The 14,863-nt window shown below is 31.2% G+C and overlaps 1 protein-coding gene across 5 annotated transcripts in view; it reads left to right on the top strand.

Annotated features, from left to right (window-relative positions):
• The first annotated feature begins 4,925 nt into the window (after nucleotides 1-4,925).
• Nucleotides 4,926-14,863, top strand: part of LOC105337189 (uncharacterized) — a 30,612-nt gene continuing 20,674 nt past the window's right edge. For 3 of the 5 annotated variants that reach the window (XM_066087236.1, XM_066087234.1, XM_066087238.1), the window contains exons 1-14: nucleotides 4,926-5,146; nucleotides 8,153-8,240; nucleotides 8,521-8,557; nucleotides 8,695-8,815; nucleotides 8,942-8,993; nucleotides 9,217-9,317; nucleotides 11,149-11,246; nucleotides 12,412-12,458; nucleotides 12,673-12,727; nucleotides 12,863-12,938; nucleotides 13,744-13,831; nucleotides 14,145-14,431; nucleotides 14,553-14,607; nucleotides 14,707-14,853. In XM_066087236.1, coding sequence (XP_065943308.1) covers nucleotides 4,988-5,146; nucleotides 8,153-8,240; nucleotides 8,521-8,557; nucleotides 8,695-8,815; nucleotides 8,942-8,993; nucleotides 9,217-9,317; nucleotides 11,149-11,246; nucleotides 12,412-12,458; nucleotides 12,673-12,727; nucleotides 12,863-12,938; nucleotides 13,744-13,831; nucleotides 14,145-14,431; nucleotides 14,553-14,607; nucleotides 14,707-14,853 — 1,411 coding nt within the window. In that variant the 5' untranslated portion in view covers nucleotides 4,926-4,987. Of the gene's footprint in view, nucleotides 5,147-8,152; nucleotides 8,241-8,520; nucleotides 8,558-8,694; nucleotides 8,816-8,941; nucleotides 8,994-9,216; nucleotides 9,318-11,148; nucleotides 11,247-12,411; nucleotides 12,459-12,672; nucleotides 12,728-12,862; nucleotides 12,939-13,743; nucleotides 13,832-14,144; nucleotides 14,432-14,552; nucleotides 14,608-14,706; nucleotides 14,854-14,863 lie in introns of those variants that run through there. The other 2 variants (XM_066087235.1, XM_066087237.1) reach the window with 2 other exon arrangements.

The following is a 14,863-nucleotide window of genomic DNA, read 5'->3' as shown; positions in this document are numbered from 1 at the left end:
TCAGGTGAATGAGTTGCAAGGCATTGTGGGCTACTACAAGTTTCAGTGTATACAAAGCGTATTGAAAATATATACCATTTTGAATTGTCTTTTGGAAACTCATTTTGAATGATTTTTCAGAATTTATGAAAGTAATATGGACAATGATGTCTGAACTTCAATTTCTATGCTCACATTTAAAAAATATTGCATATGAGGACTTATATCAACCTATTTAAATACCCCATTGTCAATGTTCAAAAGAGAGGTACGTCCTATTGAATTAAAAGCAGTGAGTACTGTTTTTTTTTTCACGTGATATATTCATATTTTGGACAACATTAGTAGAACGCGCGTTGATATTTTCTTAAGGGACATTCATCAGAATGCTTAACGGACAAACTACTTTATGCTGCATATAGCTTGCGCTTCTGCGTTTGTATATTTGTGCATTTCTACTACAGTGGCTATTCACGTATGTTAAAAATGTACAGTTACCTGTTTTTATTTCTAGTGCACAATGATAATGTCACCAATACACAATTTTGCAGTTTTTTTTTTATCAAAATCTGTTTGTACTTGTATACGTATGTTTGTCAGTGGTTTGATACTGATCATTTTTGAAGCCACAATTAATCAACTAAAACAACAGTATTTTTTAATGTGGGCATGGAACAAAGTTAATGGTACGTAATCTTTCCTTTTTTCCTTCTAAAGTAAAAATCAAGATGTACAAACATTCCGGCAAGCAATTAAATATTGTGTATAAAACAGACAAATACCACGTGCGTTTGTTGAATCGTAAACACGTTATAGACCGTCATGCATTGCAACTCATTCAATGGATTGGAGAATCAGTTTGCCAAAAATACTGTCACGTGTTAAATAATGCTATCCATATAAGGTAGTGTACCCGACCTGTTTCAGTAAACCCAACGTTTGATAGCACACATTTGACTGTGTATTGTTGCTTTTAAGCCATCATATGTGCTCTTTGTCAGGGATTTGAAACATACATAGAACATATTTTAAACATGTTATTTAGTTCGCTTCCGCGACTAAAAATATGGTGGCAGAAACTTTGTCAAAAAAATTTTTCAATAAAGAAATAGATTTGATTTTATGATGAATTTTCATAAGTGCATATCAAATTGGTTATGCAAGTTTGAATGTTTCGTTCAAACTTACAATGATGAATTTATTTAAAACGCACGATGATGTATATGTGCTCATGTGCCGTGAAAATGCTAAGTGTATTCGCAGGAAATTGAACGTCGCAGATTTCCAGTGCGCACATAAGGGGAAATATACACTGAATGTAAATAAAAGTTGTAAAAGCAAACGATCCAACAGCATTTTGTCGGTTATAAATATAATTATTTTAATTTTGTTCTTTACTGATTGAAAATTATAAAATGTACATTTTATAAAAAGAAATACTGATAAAGTATAAAGGATTGGTGCTCAGGGTCATTATAAAATCTAATAAACTTCCCAATGTCTTTCAAGTACTCATGTGTTTTTATTTTTCTCTCATCATTTTGATAATGACACAGTCATAAAATTGAGAAAAGGAGTAATAAGAAAAAAAATGTAGCTGCAAATTAATTAATTAAGCAATATTAATACATACATGTAGTATAACAATGCATGCCAAGAAGAATCAACTTATTGATTTTCATTGAAAAATGGTAGTTTTAAGTAACAAAAATGTCATTTTGGGTAATGAACAAAAATCAGTTGAGGAGGCTATATGGTCAACAAATTAACCCTTAGATCTGCCTTAATTTTAGGATATGATAAATTTAGGTATAAAATATTAGTAATTAACCCCCCCCCCCCCCCAACATATTTTACTTTTTAAATTTGAGCATTTTATATATATTCTGATATAGCTCTTGTAAAGGAGGCCAAATGTATATATGTATATGAATCAATTCTTCATCTAGCGATAGGAGAGTGTTCGGGAAAATGCCTACCAACATTTGCAGATGTAAAGTAGGCATCGCTGTGGAATAATGACCTTGAAGTCATTGGGGGACTCGAGTCTGTATCTTCGTGAGTCAACAGGTGAACGAGACCTTTGGCTTGTAGGAAGACTCAAGCCTGTGTCTGCGTATATTCCCCTTCCAATATGTGTATTAGTTCCATAGAAAAATGTCGTCACAGTCGTACGCGTGGTATTCAAAATGAGGTTCGGGCGAATGAACGTTAGAACCATCAATACTGTGTAAATTGCCCGCTTCTAATTCTTTCTTACACTCCATCGTCGTATCTAGTTTATCTTCGATAATGTCACTGAAATGCAGAAACAAAGATTTTAGAATAGAGTCATGGAGTGATATACATGTACCGGCATTAACACAACACGTTTTAAATAGAATAAGCATTTATAATTATTTTGGACAAATACTTACATTATGTTCATTGCCTTTGCTTGGGTGTCACTATCACTACAAAAATGCTTAGAATAATACTTTGAAAATATCCTTTAGACCTTGTAGCTACATGTATATATATAGGCATATTATCAAACGCGGTGACTGTCGTGTATACTGCTACTTTTCTTTAAGCAAATGATCGAAAGAATATAAAGTATTGGTTATTATACATACATGTACATGTATATATATTTCACAATAATATGAACATTTATGCCATTATTCCTTTAATATTTTCAATAGTCAGAAACCTGTGAAGACCTCTCTCTTAAGCCCCTTTCACAATTGGCGCACGAACACTTTACACCACTTTGCGATCGAAATTTTTGAGCTTCGCACGAGCTCTTGCATACGTTGCACGAGCCCTCGCATTCGTTGCATACGTTTTACTGGTCGCATCAAGTCTCCTCTGGATAGTGGACAGACACACTATTCAGACGCGACCCAACGCGATCCAAATTATCGCAGTGCAACGCACGAACATTAGTACGAACGTTTTACAACGTTTCGTGTACTCGCAAGAGTGATGCACGATTTTTAAAGGTCGTAAGATGAACTGCTGTTGTAAATGCGTGTGTTTTGCGACCTTGAGACTGTTGCTCAACATGTCTCCTGTGATCTTGCAACGTTTTACAATCATTGCACGACTTATCAGCCTCAATGGTTGGTTTTGTGATATAAAGAGAATCATAATGACTAAATATTTTGGATTTAATCATTTTTGTCTGCATCATATGCTCATGTCGGCTTTTTCATTCCTATGAAATCGCCCTGTCACGTGACTTTCTAGACCAATCAGATATAATAGAATAATCATTTTGAGGTATAATAATAAAAGATGCTGCATCTCTGTTTCTTCATGGGCGGCATAATCTCTCTCTTTCAACTATGTCTACTGAAGGGCGTCGGAAATGGGCGGTATATACCCCCTCTGACTCGCACGAGCATTCGTACCATGGAATGCATGATTGCACGTCCAATCGCATTGGCGCACGTTCAATCGTCCGATCACCTGGTCTCTCGCGCGATCCTATCGCATTATCTTTCAACAGTCGCTTTCATTGCACAACAGTCGCATATAGACGCAAGATATGTCGCAAGGTTTATTGCGTTTACATCGCACGGCGCTCGCTTAAATCGTGCGAATTTCGTACGAATACTTTTTCAAATGCGATTATTTCGGCAACAGTTTACGATTCATATCTAATTTTTTCGGTCGCACGAATATTTTGTCGCCTCTGATCGTGCGCCAATTGTGAAAGGGGCTCTAAAAAAAAGTTATGTTTTTGTTATCATAGCTTAACTTATACTTATTTATACTTGCACATCTTTTCATATTTTTTATTTTGGTTAGAGATCGTTTCTGTATCTTACCACATAACATGTGCCATTTTATGACGATGTAAATATGTCACGGTTAAACTATACTGTTAAACAGTAAAATATTTATAATTTAAAATGTTAAATACATTGCTGTACTCAAAACCAAAACACGACTTTCAGGTATATTTGATATTCCTTGCAGTTTGAAGTCATGGCATCAATATACTACATTGGAAAAATATTGATGCTCGTGGTCGAAGTAGCATGCGACTTTACAGCGTCGTTTTACACATTGTACGTCTGCCAATCGTAAAATGAGGAACAACTTATAGATGACCCATTCAACTGATTACCTAGAACATATTGTTATTATCATAATGAAAATGCTCCTTGATGTTACCGTTGATAAATTATTCTTTTCAGCATATCATGCATTTTAAAATCATGTCTGCGTTATTGAATAGCATTAGAGATTCCATGTCTGATAGCAGTGGGCAAAATCCATAACTAAAATAGATGACATACATAAAGCAAATAAAGATAATTTACAATTGTGATTTAAAGTACCAAGTTTCAAATGAATATAGTGCATGTTCATTGTATTTTATTCATAAAAACAAAAAAGTCAATTAGATAAATCAATTCTGATGTTTGTTTCCAGATCTTGTGCATAAAATGAAAAGTTTTTCCCAGTCGGAATTCTAAAAAAAAAAATGAAATACACGGAAACAATAAGTTGGACAAAGAAAAGGAAAATGAATTCAAACTCACCACTAATGCGTCTCTGTAATAAAACTAGTACTACAATGTACTTAAACATTCAGATTTACATGTAATAACGATGTTTTCTGGAAAGAATGCAATCGCCACAAAAAATATAAATATATATAGCCCAGTTTCAATATATTGAACAGTTGTCATCCTGTCATATTAGGGTATGTTAATGTAAATCTAGCGTGTTTCAGTTTTATTTTCAATTGACGCTGCTGTCAGAAAACTTGCTCATCGTTCATGTATTTTTATCTTTGATTTGTTCTGTTTATTATAGATGGAACAACCGATCTACATGTAGTTTCGTATCCTAATACAATGTACATGTATACCTACAAAAGATATGAAACCACAGACAATGCCTTGATTGAAAGAAGTTTTAAACAACAGAACGATATAAGCATTTTAACTTCCTTGTTTTTTCAGATCGTACACCTGCTATTCAACAGAATATTAGGTCTATTAAGAACTAGATGATGAGGAAAATTTCTTTTCATTTTGTTACTGTTTGTGGATATCTAATTGCTTGGGGAACCTTTGCATATAGTTTTGACATTGATTACGAATATCATTATGAATACAAAGCCAACTCAGTCGTGTTAGGAAAGTTTCCAGTGGTGACCATTGCCAAGGTAAACTTATTAATTTGTGTTATATGTATAAAATAAGGCTTAGATTCTATCAAGTATAATTTGCAAATGCAGACTACATGTAAAAGTGCTTGTAAAATTCTTCATATATAAGAGAAGAAAATTTTTTAAAAATGGCAACACTTTATCTGTTCGCAGCTTACCAATTTCTATTATATGTTCGGTAATTTTGTTCGCCCCAGAAAGTAACTCATACACACACAACAGACTTTTATGAATCGTATCTTATGTTTCCTAATTGGACTTATTGCCTGACGTCATGTAAACAAAGTTTATCTTCTAAAAGACTAAAGCAACACACTGATAAAGTCAGTGGCATTTGGAAAGCAACATTTAATGCATCCTCTAAGATGTAGATTAACGGTTGTAATAAAACGTTTGCCTATGTTATAATAAATGTTTTGCCGATGTTTATTTTGGAATTAAAAAAACAATGCACATGCAAAGTAGCTAAAAGATTCTTCAAATTTTGCACATATGAGTTCTATAACTGGTTTTCATAGGAACTAAGCGAATTGTATAGGTAACTTGTCTTGCTTTATTTATGGGGTATTTGATTTCATTCTTATATGATAGAGTACATTCTTTTGAACATATTACTTTATGTTTAGTTTAGTGCTGCTACTGCATTAGCATTAAACAACATGTTTTATGTAAACTGCGAGTGGAAAGACAAATATCACATTGTTTTATGTAGACTGCGAGTGGATAGTCAACTATCATGTTTTATGTAGATTACGATTGGATAGTCACCTAACACATTGTTTTATGAAGACTGCGAGTGGATAGTCAACTATCATGTTTTATGTAGATTGCGATTGGATAGTCACCTGTAACATTGTTTTATGTTGACTGCGAGTGGATAGTCACCTATCACATTATATAAATAGTGCCTGTTTGGGAGGGTAACAGTTGGAATTGACACCCCGAGGAAACCATTGTCAACCGACGCGAAGCGGAGGGTGACAATGGTTTTCGAGGGGTGTCAATTTCAACTGTTATCCTCCAAACAGGCACTATTTATTTTATTTTACTGAATGTCTAAATTTTAGAGAATTTTTTTACTGCTTTTATATAGAAATGACGTTAATTCTACGGCGAACTGTACGCGCATGATTTACGCGCATGTAACAATTCGTTGTGTTACCCGTTGCTAGGTGAGTTGCTAACGCTGAGGGTAATAGAACGGATTATCAACTGCGTCTAAACCAATCAGATTTCAGTATTAAACATGAAAGTATAATAATGTTTTATGTAGACTGCGAGTGGATAGTCACCTATCACATTGTTTTATGTAGATTGCGAGTGGATAGTCAACTATCACATTGTTTTATGTAGATTGCGAGTGGATAGTCAACTATCACATTGTTTTATATAGACTGCGAGTGGATTGTCACCTATCACATTGTTTTATGTAGATTGCGAGTGGATAGTCAACTGTCAAATTGTTTTATGTATAATACTGCAAGTGAATAGTCAACAATCACATTGTTTTCTGTAGGCTGCGAGTGGATAGTCAACTGTCACATTGTTTTATGTAGATTGCGAGTGGATAGTCAACTGTCACATTGTTTTATGTATAATACTGCGAATGGATAGTCAACTATCACTTTGTTTTATGTAGACTGCAAGTGGATAGTCAACTATCACATTGTTTTATGTAGACTACGAGTGGATAGTCAACTATCACTTTAAAAGGTCATCCCCCGACTATGCTTTACTGGCATTGGTTTCATGTAATACTTTGATGAACTGGGATATGTTTTCGTCTCATGCAACCACGACTATATGGAAGAGAATAGTAAATGATCCCAGTTTAATTTTGACGACGACTTTTAATTTCCTTTTCAGAATCTGATAAGGTTCTCCGGTTGATCCAAAATGTACAATGAATTCTCAATATTGACTTTCAGTCCTATATCTATCACTAGATAATAATTTTTCCCTTACTGAGATCATTTATAGAAATAAGTAACATTGTCGTAACATAGTGATATAAGAAAATTTCAAACATTTTAAATCCGTATTTCTCTCCCTAATATGTGTTATTCTTGTTTCATGAATTGCATGAGCGTAAATTTTAAGAGGAAATCTAATATAAAGAAGCGACAAAAAATTCAAACCTTTACATCTATTCTAGTTTGTTTTGCATGCATTTCGGGATATTTAAACCTCAACATAAATATCCAATTTTATACTACAAAACAATTGGCGGCAGGCCCATCTAGTAGATAACAGGTAAATGACCGTTCAATCACAAACCATTCAAAAGGCATTTATGCTTATTCACACTGATTCATTATTGCCGCTGTCATTTGCTACTTTATCGATTTGAATTGTTAACGTTTTAATTTTTGTTTGAAATTTGATTCGTCCCAGCAGTGACTGGCATTTTATACAACCTTCACATTTTAAGTTCTCTGAAATCAAAACAAAATATTTCAGATGGAAAATCTTTGAAAATCAAAATAAAAAAGAAAATCATGATCATTTCTACGAAAAAAAAAATCACTCTGGATATAATTAATTTTTGAGAAGATCTTTTAAAAATATTTATGAAATGGCACACATTCATCCTCTACATGATTTTTCTCTAAATAGTAAGAAACAACCTTTTAAGTCATTATTAAAAGTAAGCATGTATAATATTAAAAAAAATAATATGTTGAATACAGGTACAAAGTTCAAATAAATCCTTGTAATTAAAAAATCCAAACTTTGCAATCAATAGAGAAACAATGAGTACCCTTGACAAAATTCCATGAGAAAAATAGTAAATCATAGAAATACGTTACAGTTTATTTCACCTGACCATTGTTAAAGACTCATACAACCGATTCATGTATTCATGTATGTCAACCCCCCCCCCCCCCCCTTAAAAAAAGAGAATATTTTCTAAGATGTCATCAAAAAAAAACTCTTGTATATTATTTGGAAAATCACAAAAAGCAGCCAAAATGGTAAGCAAAGGTTTCCGTATCGTTGCAGTTCAGAATCCAGCCGCTGATGCAAAGTAATGGCTCCATCATTTGTCACTTGCAAATGACCAGTTTGACCCAGTCTGCCGGAGGGAAAAGTAATTATAGATTCATTATATCTTACTCTTCATCAATTGACTGATCAATTGCCAAAAAACATAAAATATAACATTCAGAAAATTTATATAGGCTTCCCAGAAAGAACAAGTAGAATGATCTTAATAATAGTTTTGATTTTATTATATATCTCAGAAAAGTGTAATAAAGACCAAGGTTTGATATAATATTTAATATTGATACCGTTTGGATAAGGAATGGGATGTGATAATAATGTTGTTACTGTAAATTAATATGGCTTTTGTTTCTTTTTTTATCCAGCTGTAAGCAACCCGGTGGGATGGAATTTCAAAAGAGGGTAATTTCATTCAGTGGCATGATAAGTAAACCAGATATGGTTTATAGGTTGTCACTAATTTCATCAAAGTTTGCGAAATTGGTTAATGGTAAGTGGCAATTCTCAATTCAAGATGTAACACTCAATTTTGAATTTAGATTTGAGTTTGAGCTATCTGAAGATGGTCTAATTAAAGAAGTAGCACATCACAACGAAGAACATCATGACGTAATTAATTTCAAAAAGGTTCTTGCTAGTGTATTTTCAGCCATACGAAAGGTTTGTTTTTGATATATATAAGTATAATAGATTGTTATGTTAATTAGACTTTCTTGCTCTAAATCGTGTTGAAAAGGCACACTATGATATGTTTTTATAATTGTTATATTCCATAATATTCTGTAGCCTCGAACTTCGACTCGCAAGACATTCAACAACTGGGAACAAGATCATTCGGGTATGCTTAAGTACAAATGAAATGTGTATATATGAGTTAAAATAATGGTTCCGAGAAACTAGACTATGACATCATGTTTTACGCTGTCATAATTCATTTTCGCTAGCCTGGTTTCCAATGCATGTCTGCAAACCTTCAAAAGCGAATATGTCATGGCGGCACATTGCATTGAAAACTATTTAATATACTTGTATCACTGATGGTTTGAAGAAATTTTTTACAGGTTACTTACAACATCGTTATGAAGTGCAAAATACAACTATGGGCTATAAAGTGGATAAATTTCATGAGAGTGAAGGAAAAGTCTATAGAAAACACAGAAAGGTAAAAACAAATATTGCATTAATGGTAAAAGTACCCGTTGAAGGGAAAACCTAGATGTTGCTCGAATTGTTTTTTGTTAGTTTGGATTGGATTTTAATCTTATTTTTATATTAATTCTAACAAGATTCGTTTGCTGTTTTAGTCGCTTTGTCGTTTCCAGTCATTATTTTTTATTATCATCTTTTACCCCAGAACCACAAATTTAACTTCAGCTAAAAGTTCCACAAATTATTATTTCGTAATTTACAGGGTTATATTCTATTTAGATAGGAAAGATTAAGTGTCCCATTTAAAACTGGAAATAATAATTTAGTAACGAATTTTATGTATTTAATATCTCTTTTCTCCAGATCCGCGTGCCCAGTATAATAATAAAAACACCTTTGCATAGGTTACTTGCAAATGTACATGTATATGAAAGTTTGCTCATACCATGTCCTGATTAAGAACCTGTCATTAGAAAAGATATTTATGGAGTCTGTACTTTTTGTAATTATAATGAAATATATAGAAATTTAAAAATTGTTATTATTTTTCACGAATCTCTTAATCTGAAATGGCCTGAATGCCTGCATTTGTTACAATGAATTTTATCCTTTGCAACAATTCTTTTGAAATGCGTTGTATCAGGTTTAATAATTTGTTAAAATATGTTAACAAATACGATTTTTAGTGCATTTCATTTTGAAAATGAAGACTTCCAATATGGCATTCACTTTCTTTAACACCCAAACAGCTAGTTTTAACTTTAAATTTTCAGTGAAGAATTTAAATTTGCATTGTCAATAGAATGAAATATCAGTAAAGAATCTAAAATTGATATTGTCAATTGAAATTTATATTGACAGCTGTAGTACAGTTTATATTTATTTAATTTCAAAAACATATGAATTAACTATCTCTGCAATCAGCAATGTTCGATAACTCTAAATTATCCGGATTTTTTGTATTCGTACCATAAATCTGACTTTGATACAGAAAATTTGATAAGTATTCTAGTATTGATATTACCATTATTCACACAACTACATGTTTGGCTTAGTGGATCCACGGATTGACCCTACTTATTTACTTGATGGTAAAGAGTTCGAACCACCAATACACCAAACTTTTTTTTTTAGACAACTTGTTTAGTTATTCCATTATATCCATCGTAGGCAATTTTACAATAACTTCGTAAAATTGATGGATACCATCTAAACTTTTCATTTGATTTATAAATTTTAAAGAAATAACACTTTTATGATGAAATAATACTTTGAGGCTGAGAATTGAAGAACCTTAATAAGTTCTATTGATATGAAACATTAAAACATCAAAGTTATTTAATAATTTAGATTAATATTAAATGTATTTATAATGAACAGGTGGACTTTGACTCCAAATAATTATGAAGCACTAAGGATAAAAATTTTAATTCGAACTAAATTTTATGAACCCTTGTTTTAAAATGTAACGTGAGAACATTTCTTTTAATATTATCATAAAATTTTTGGCTGATTCTCGTATTTCCTTTCAAAACCTAGCCTATCTAACGATATACACGCCTTTAATATTCACGGAAAAATTAGAAATCTTCATCGGAGGATTTTTGATTATTAAGCATTCTTATGTTTTATTGCATTGTTTAAGTTTGTCTCTTAAATATTTTAAGAATGTTGACCTTAATATATATATATATATATATATATATATATATATATATATATATATATATATATATATATATATATATATATATATATAAACTAGTTTAATGTAAATTTAAGTTGTACATTTGATTTGTTAAAGTAAATATTTATTTTTTATTCTTTTTGATGTTTATCTTTAGACTCTACATTACACCAACACCGGAGTTATTGAATATATACGTGCAGACGACAAAATTATTATTCAGAACAAAAACAAACAAAAGAAACAAGAAAGAAGGTAGTTATACGGAAATTAGGACATTTCACTTCTCCTTGCTTACAAAGATATTCTATTATTTAGTTCCTGTTATTGAAATAAGAATATGAGACATACTGAAAATATTGAAAGGAAACTTCCGCTTTTTCTTTCTTTACCTTTTCTTTAAAGAAAATTCAAAATGAATTTAATTTTTGTTTTCATGGTCGAAGATTGTACATAAAAAAAAATTGAAAACAAGGATTATGATTTAGGAATTTTTTTACTTTTATCTACATTGATATCTTAAAGTGTCCCATACCACCTTAATTGACCTCCTCACAACTTTAGGATCAATTTCGTCTAACACTAGTATTTTTAAAGAAGGAAATGATAACACCAAATTCTATTTGATGATTATGGACCATAATGATTAAATAGAATACAATGACAAAGAGAACAAACGCTCTACATGTTGTAAGCGACCTTTCAATACTTTAAATAAAATTAATTTCTTAACTCACTTTCTGAGAGTTTAATTTAAAATAAAAACTGTTTATAATCTAAGAATGATATATACACTAATTTAAATGTTTCAAAGAATTCAGCTACATTTTACGTATAGTATATCCGTTAATTGATCATTATTTTAATTTAAGGAGCGTGTCCACGATTTTGGTCTAATTTCTTTCTTTTATTTTGATTGTTTACAATGCTTAAGTAATTAATTTATAGTCACCATCTAAAATTTGAGTTTCAGTCATGGAGTTATGTAAACAAGACTTGTGCCATGTGTTTGTCTACATTTGTACAATATGCCGATAAAAGTTCTTTTTCAAACTGATTTGCCTAATATAATGCTTGTTTGTTTTGAGCATGAATGAACAGTCTAAGCCTAGAAATATCTAGTCAACATTCAAAGTGTAAATAAAAACATGACCTGAGCCTTTTTTTTTACATAACAAAGAATTGTTCACTCTGTATCTCCCATAAACTCGGCGACTGATGCTCAAATTTTGACTGACTATTAAAATTGTCTTACTAAAGCATTGTATATTTAAAAAGGGAAAACAATTGACCAAAATTGTGACCATGCCCCTTTAACAAATAACTATTTGGCTTTAAAAACATTAAAAGATGACAGTTTTAAATTTTCAAAATAATAAGATGATCTGAGTGTTCCGCTGATGGAAACTGTTTTCATTAGATATTCCGTATTTGGAGCAAGAGCGATAGAAGAGGAAACTAGAGGAGGTAAAATATTTTAGACAAAATAATAAGATGATCTGAGTGTTCCGCTAATGACAAGTAATGATAAATAAAATGTCTAGAAAATATGGAAGTTTCTAAAATACAACACAAATGAGACAATACAAGTCGGTGAATCAATAAAACATTACTTCTTTGAACTTTGATTTTATTTTCATAATCAGTTTTGTTTTTCAAAAATGTAACATTGTCATTATAGATGTTAGTGATATAGAATCAAACACGAAAACGGAAGTTCGTCTTGTTAATAAAATGTGAGTACATCTACTTTTATATAATTATATCTACATCATTCTACCTATCCATCCATCCATCTACCCATTGTCTTGCTTCCAAAACTTTGAGTAAACAATTTTTTGAAATAATTATATTTTTTAATCCATATTTAGTAAAATACACGGAATGAACCGAGTTTTACCCCTAGCAACAGAATTAAAAGTAAAAGATAGCATTGCCGCTAAAAAGGTATGTTAAAACATATACTAGCTTAAGGATGTGGTTTACTCAGGGCTTAAGTTTTCAAATTTGAATTTTTTAAAAGTTCAATGTCAAAAGTAAAATTATTTCTGTATACCATAGATATAAATAGATATGATAATATAGATTATACATTTGGAACTTTAACTATATTATGCAATTAAGCTCAAGCAAAAATAGGCTTGTGGCAAAACAGAACAAAACAATTGTACTAAAATTTTCAGATTATGTTTTTCACTGTTAACATTAATTAGTTTTTTGTTAATTTAAATCCAAGATGGGTAGAGTTTAGATAAATGATATAGGGCATTCGAACAGGAATATTTCTAGGAACTGTCCCTTAAAATCTATTTTTGTATCTATTTAGGTACACTAACTCTTTGTACACTCTATTTCATTTTTGAAGAAGTCAATTTATTTGTAATATTTTCGCAATTAAGAAAAAATCAATCAAAGAATAAAAGTTAAAAAAAAACAACTAACTTTTTGAAAGTTTTTTTTTTCTCATTTTCCAAACAATGTGCACTACTCAAATAGTAGGTGACTGACTTAGTTTTTTTAAGTGAAAAATAAAACCACGATCAACTATGAGATACAATAAATGATTATTAATTATCATCATTGAATTTTTTTTAACATTTTGAGTAAAGAGCATCCTTAATAAAAGTATTTGTGTTTATGTCTTGCATTCTCGCATCTCCTTGCAAACAAGTCTGTTGGTAATTAATCTATTTGACATATTTTGAAATGTAAATGAAAAAAATATATCTCAAAGCTAGTATATTTATTACAGGGCAAATCTCAAGTTTATTTGATATACGACGAAGTTAAAGAAGTTATAAATTCTAAAGTAGCCTGCATTGAATTAAGCAAGAACACAGGTATTGTATTACAAAAACAGTGTTTGAAAATAAAGATTGTTATAATGTCATCAATGATGATTATGTCTTACTTAGTCTTTAGGGAGATTGCACTACCTGTCTGAAATTAGGTGCTCGATAAGTCTCTTTTTGTTTATCTGGAATCTCCCTAGTTGTTAAGGTAGTTTATTTGTAGTAAGTTGTTTACCTTCCTCATTAATAAATGTAAAGGGAGAAAGGCAAATTATACCTTATATAAACAATGTTTCATGATTTGTTACAGATTACAGCCGAAAAATTCCTTACTTTCACAATAATTGTTTTGAATTTTCAGTCAACGAGAAAAGAACTAATTGTTTCGTTGAGCTATTAGAAACAGTAAATCGACTTCATAAAGATGAGTACAAGAAGCTTGCTTCCAGAGAGTTATCACAGCATTGTTGGAGCAATAACACGATGTGCATATCACGAAGGAATGTATTTATTGATCTTTTATTGGTGAAGGGAGAAAATATCACTCAAGACCTAACCATTCAACATTTCCTGCAAAACAAAGATGTCAACGAAACCGATCTCTTTCGCATATTTTTTCATATTGGAAAAATCGAAGCTCCCACTTTGGTAAAAGAATTTTTATTTTGATTTGGTGTTTTTTCAAACCTGAATAGCAAATTCAATTTTTAATAATTTCAGCATAATTTAACAGAGAATGGTAACTTTTAAATGTATGTTTTTCTTAAAGGAATTTTTGGAGGCTGTGGAAAGACTTTGTCTTGAACCATATCACTCGAAAATAAGTATGAAAAAGAGTTTGTAGGGTCACAAATTTAAATGGTTTTTGATAACGACCAACCAATACTTTTTTAAGATTTGAATTGATTTATCTTGTTTTCCAGGATATACGGCCATGACAAAAAATCAGAAACACGCATGTTTGGCATTAGGCACATTGATTAAAACTTGTAGAAACAATTCCTTGCACATTGAAAAGACGGACATACTTTTGAATTCTTTAAAGCAGTGGTTGACCCTACATAATCAAAGTAAGTTAAA

This window comes from Magallana gigas, chromosome 6 (assembly GCF_963853765.1).
Source record: "Magallana gigas chromosome 6, xbMagGiga1.1, whole genome shotgun sequence".
NCBI classification, from domain to species: domain Eukaryota; kingdom Metazoa; phylum Mollusca; class Bivalvia; order Ostreida; family Ostreidae; genus Magallana; species Magallana gigas.
Note: the sequence above shows the minus strand (reverse complement) of the source record. Positions and strands in the feature narration are given on the sequence as shown.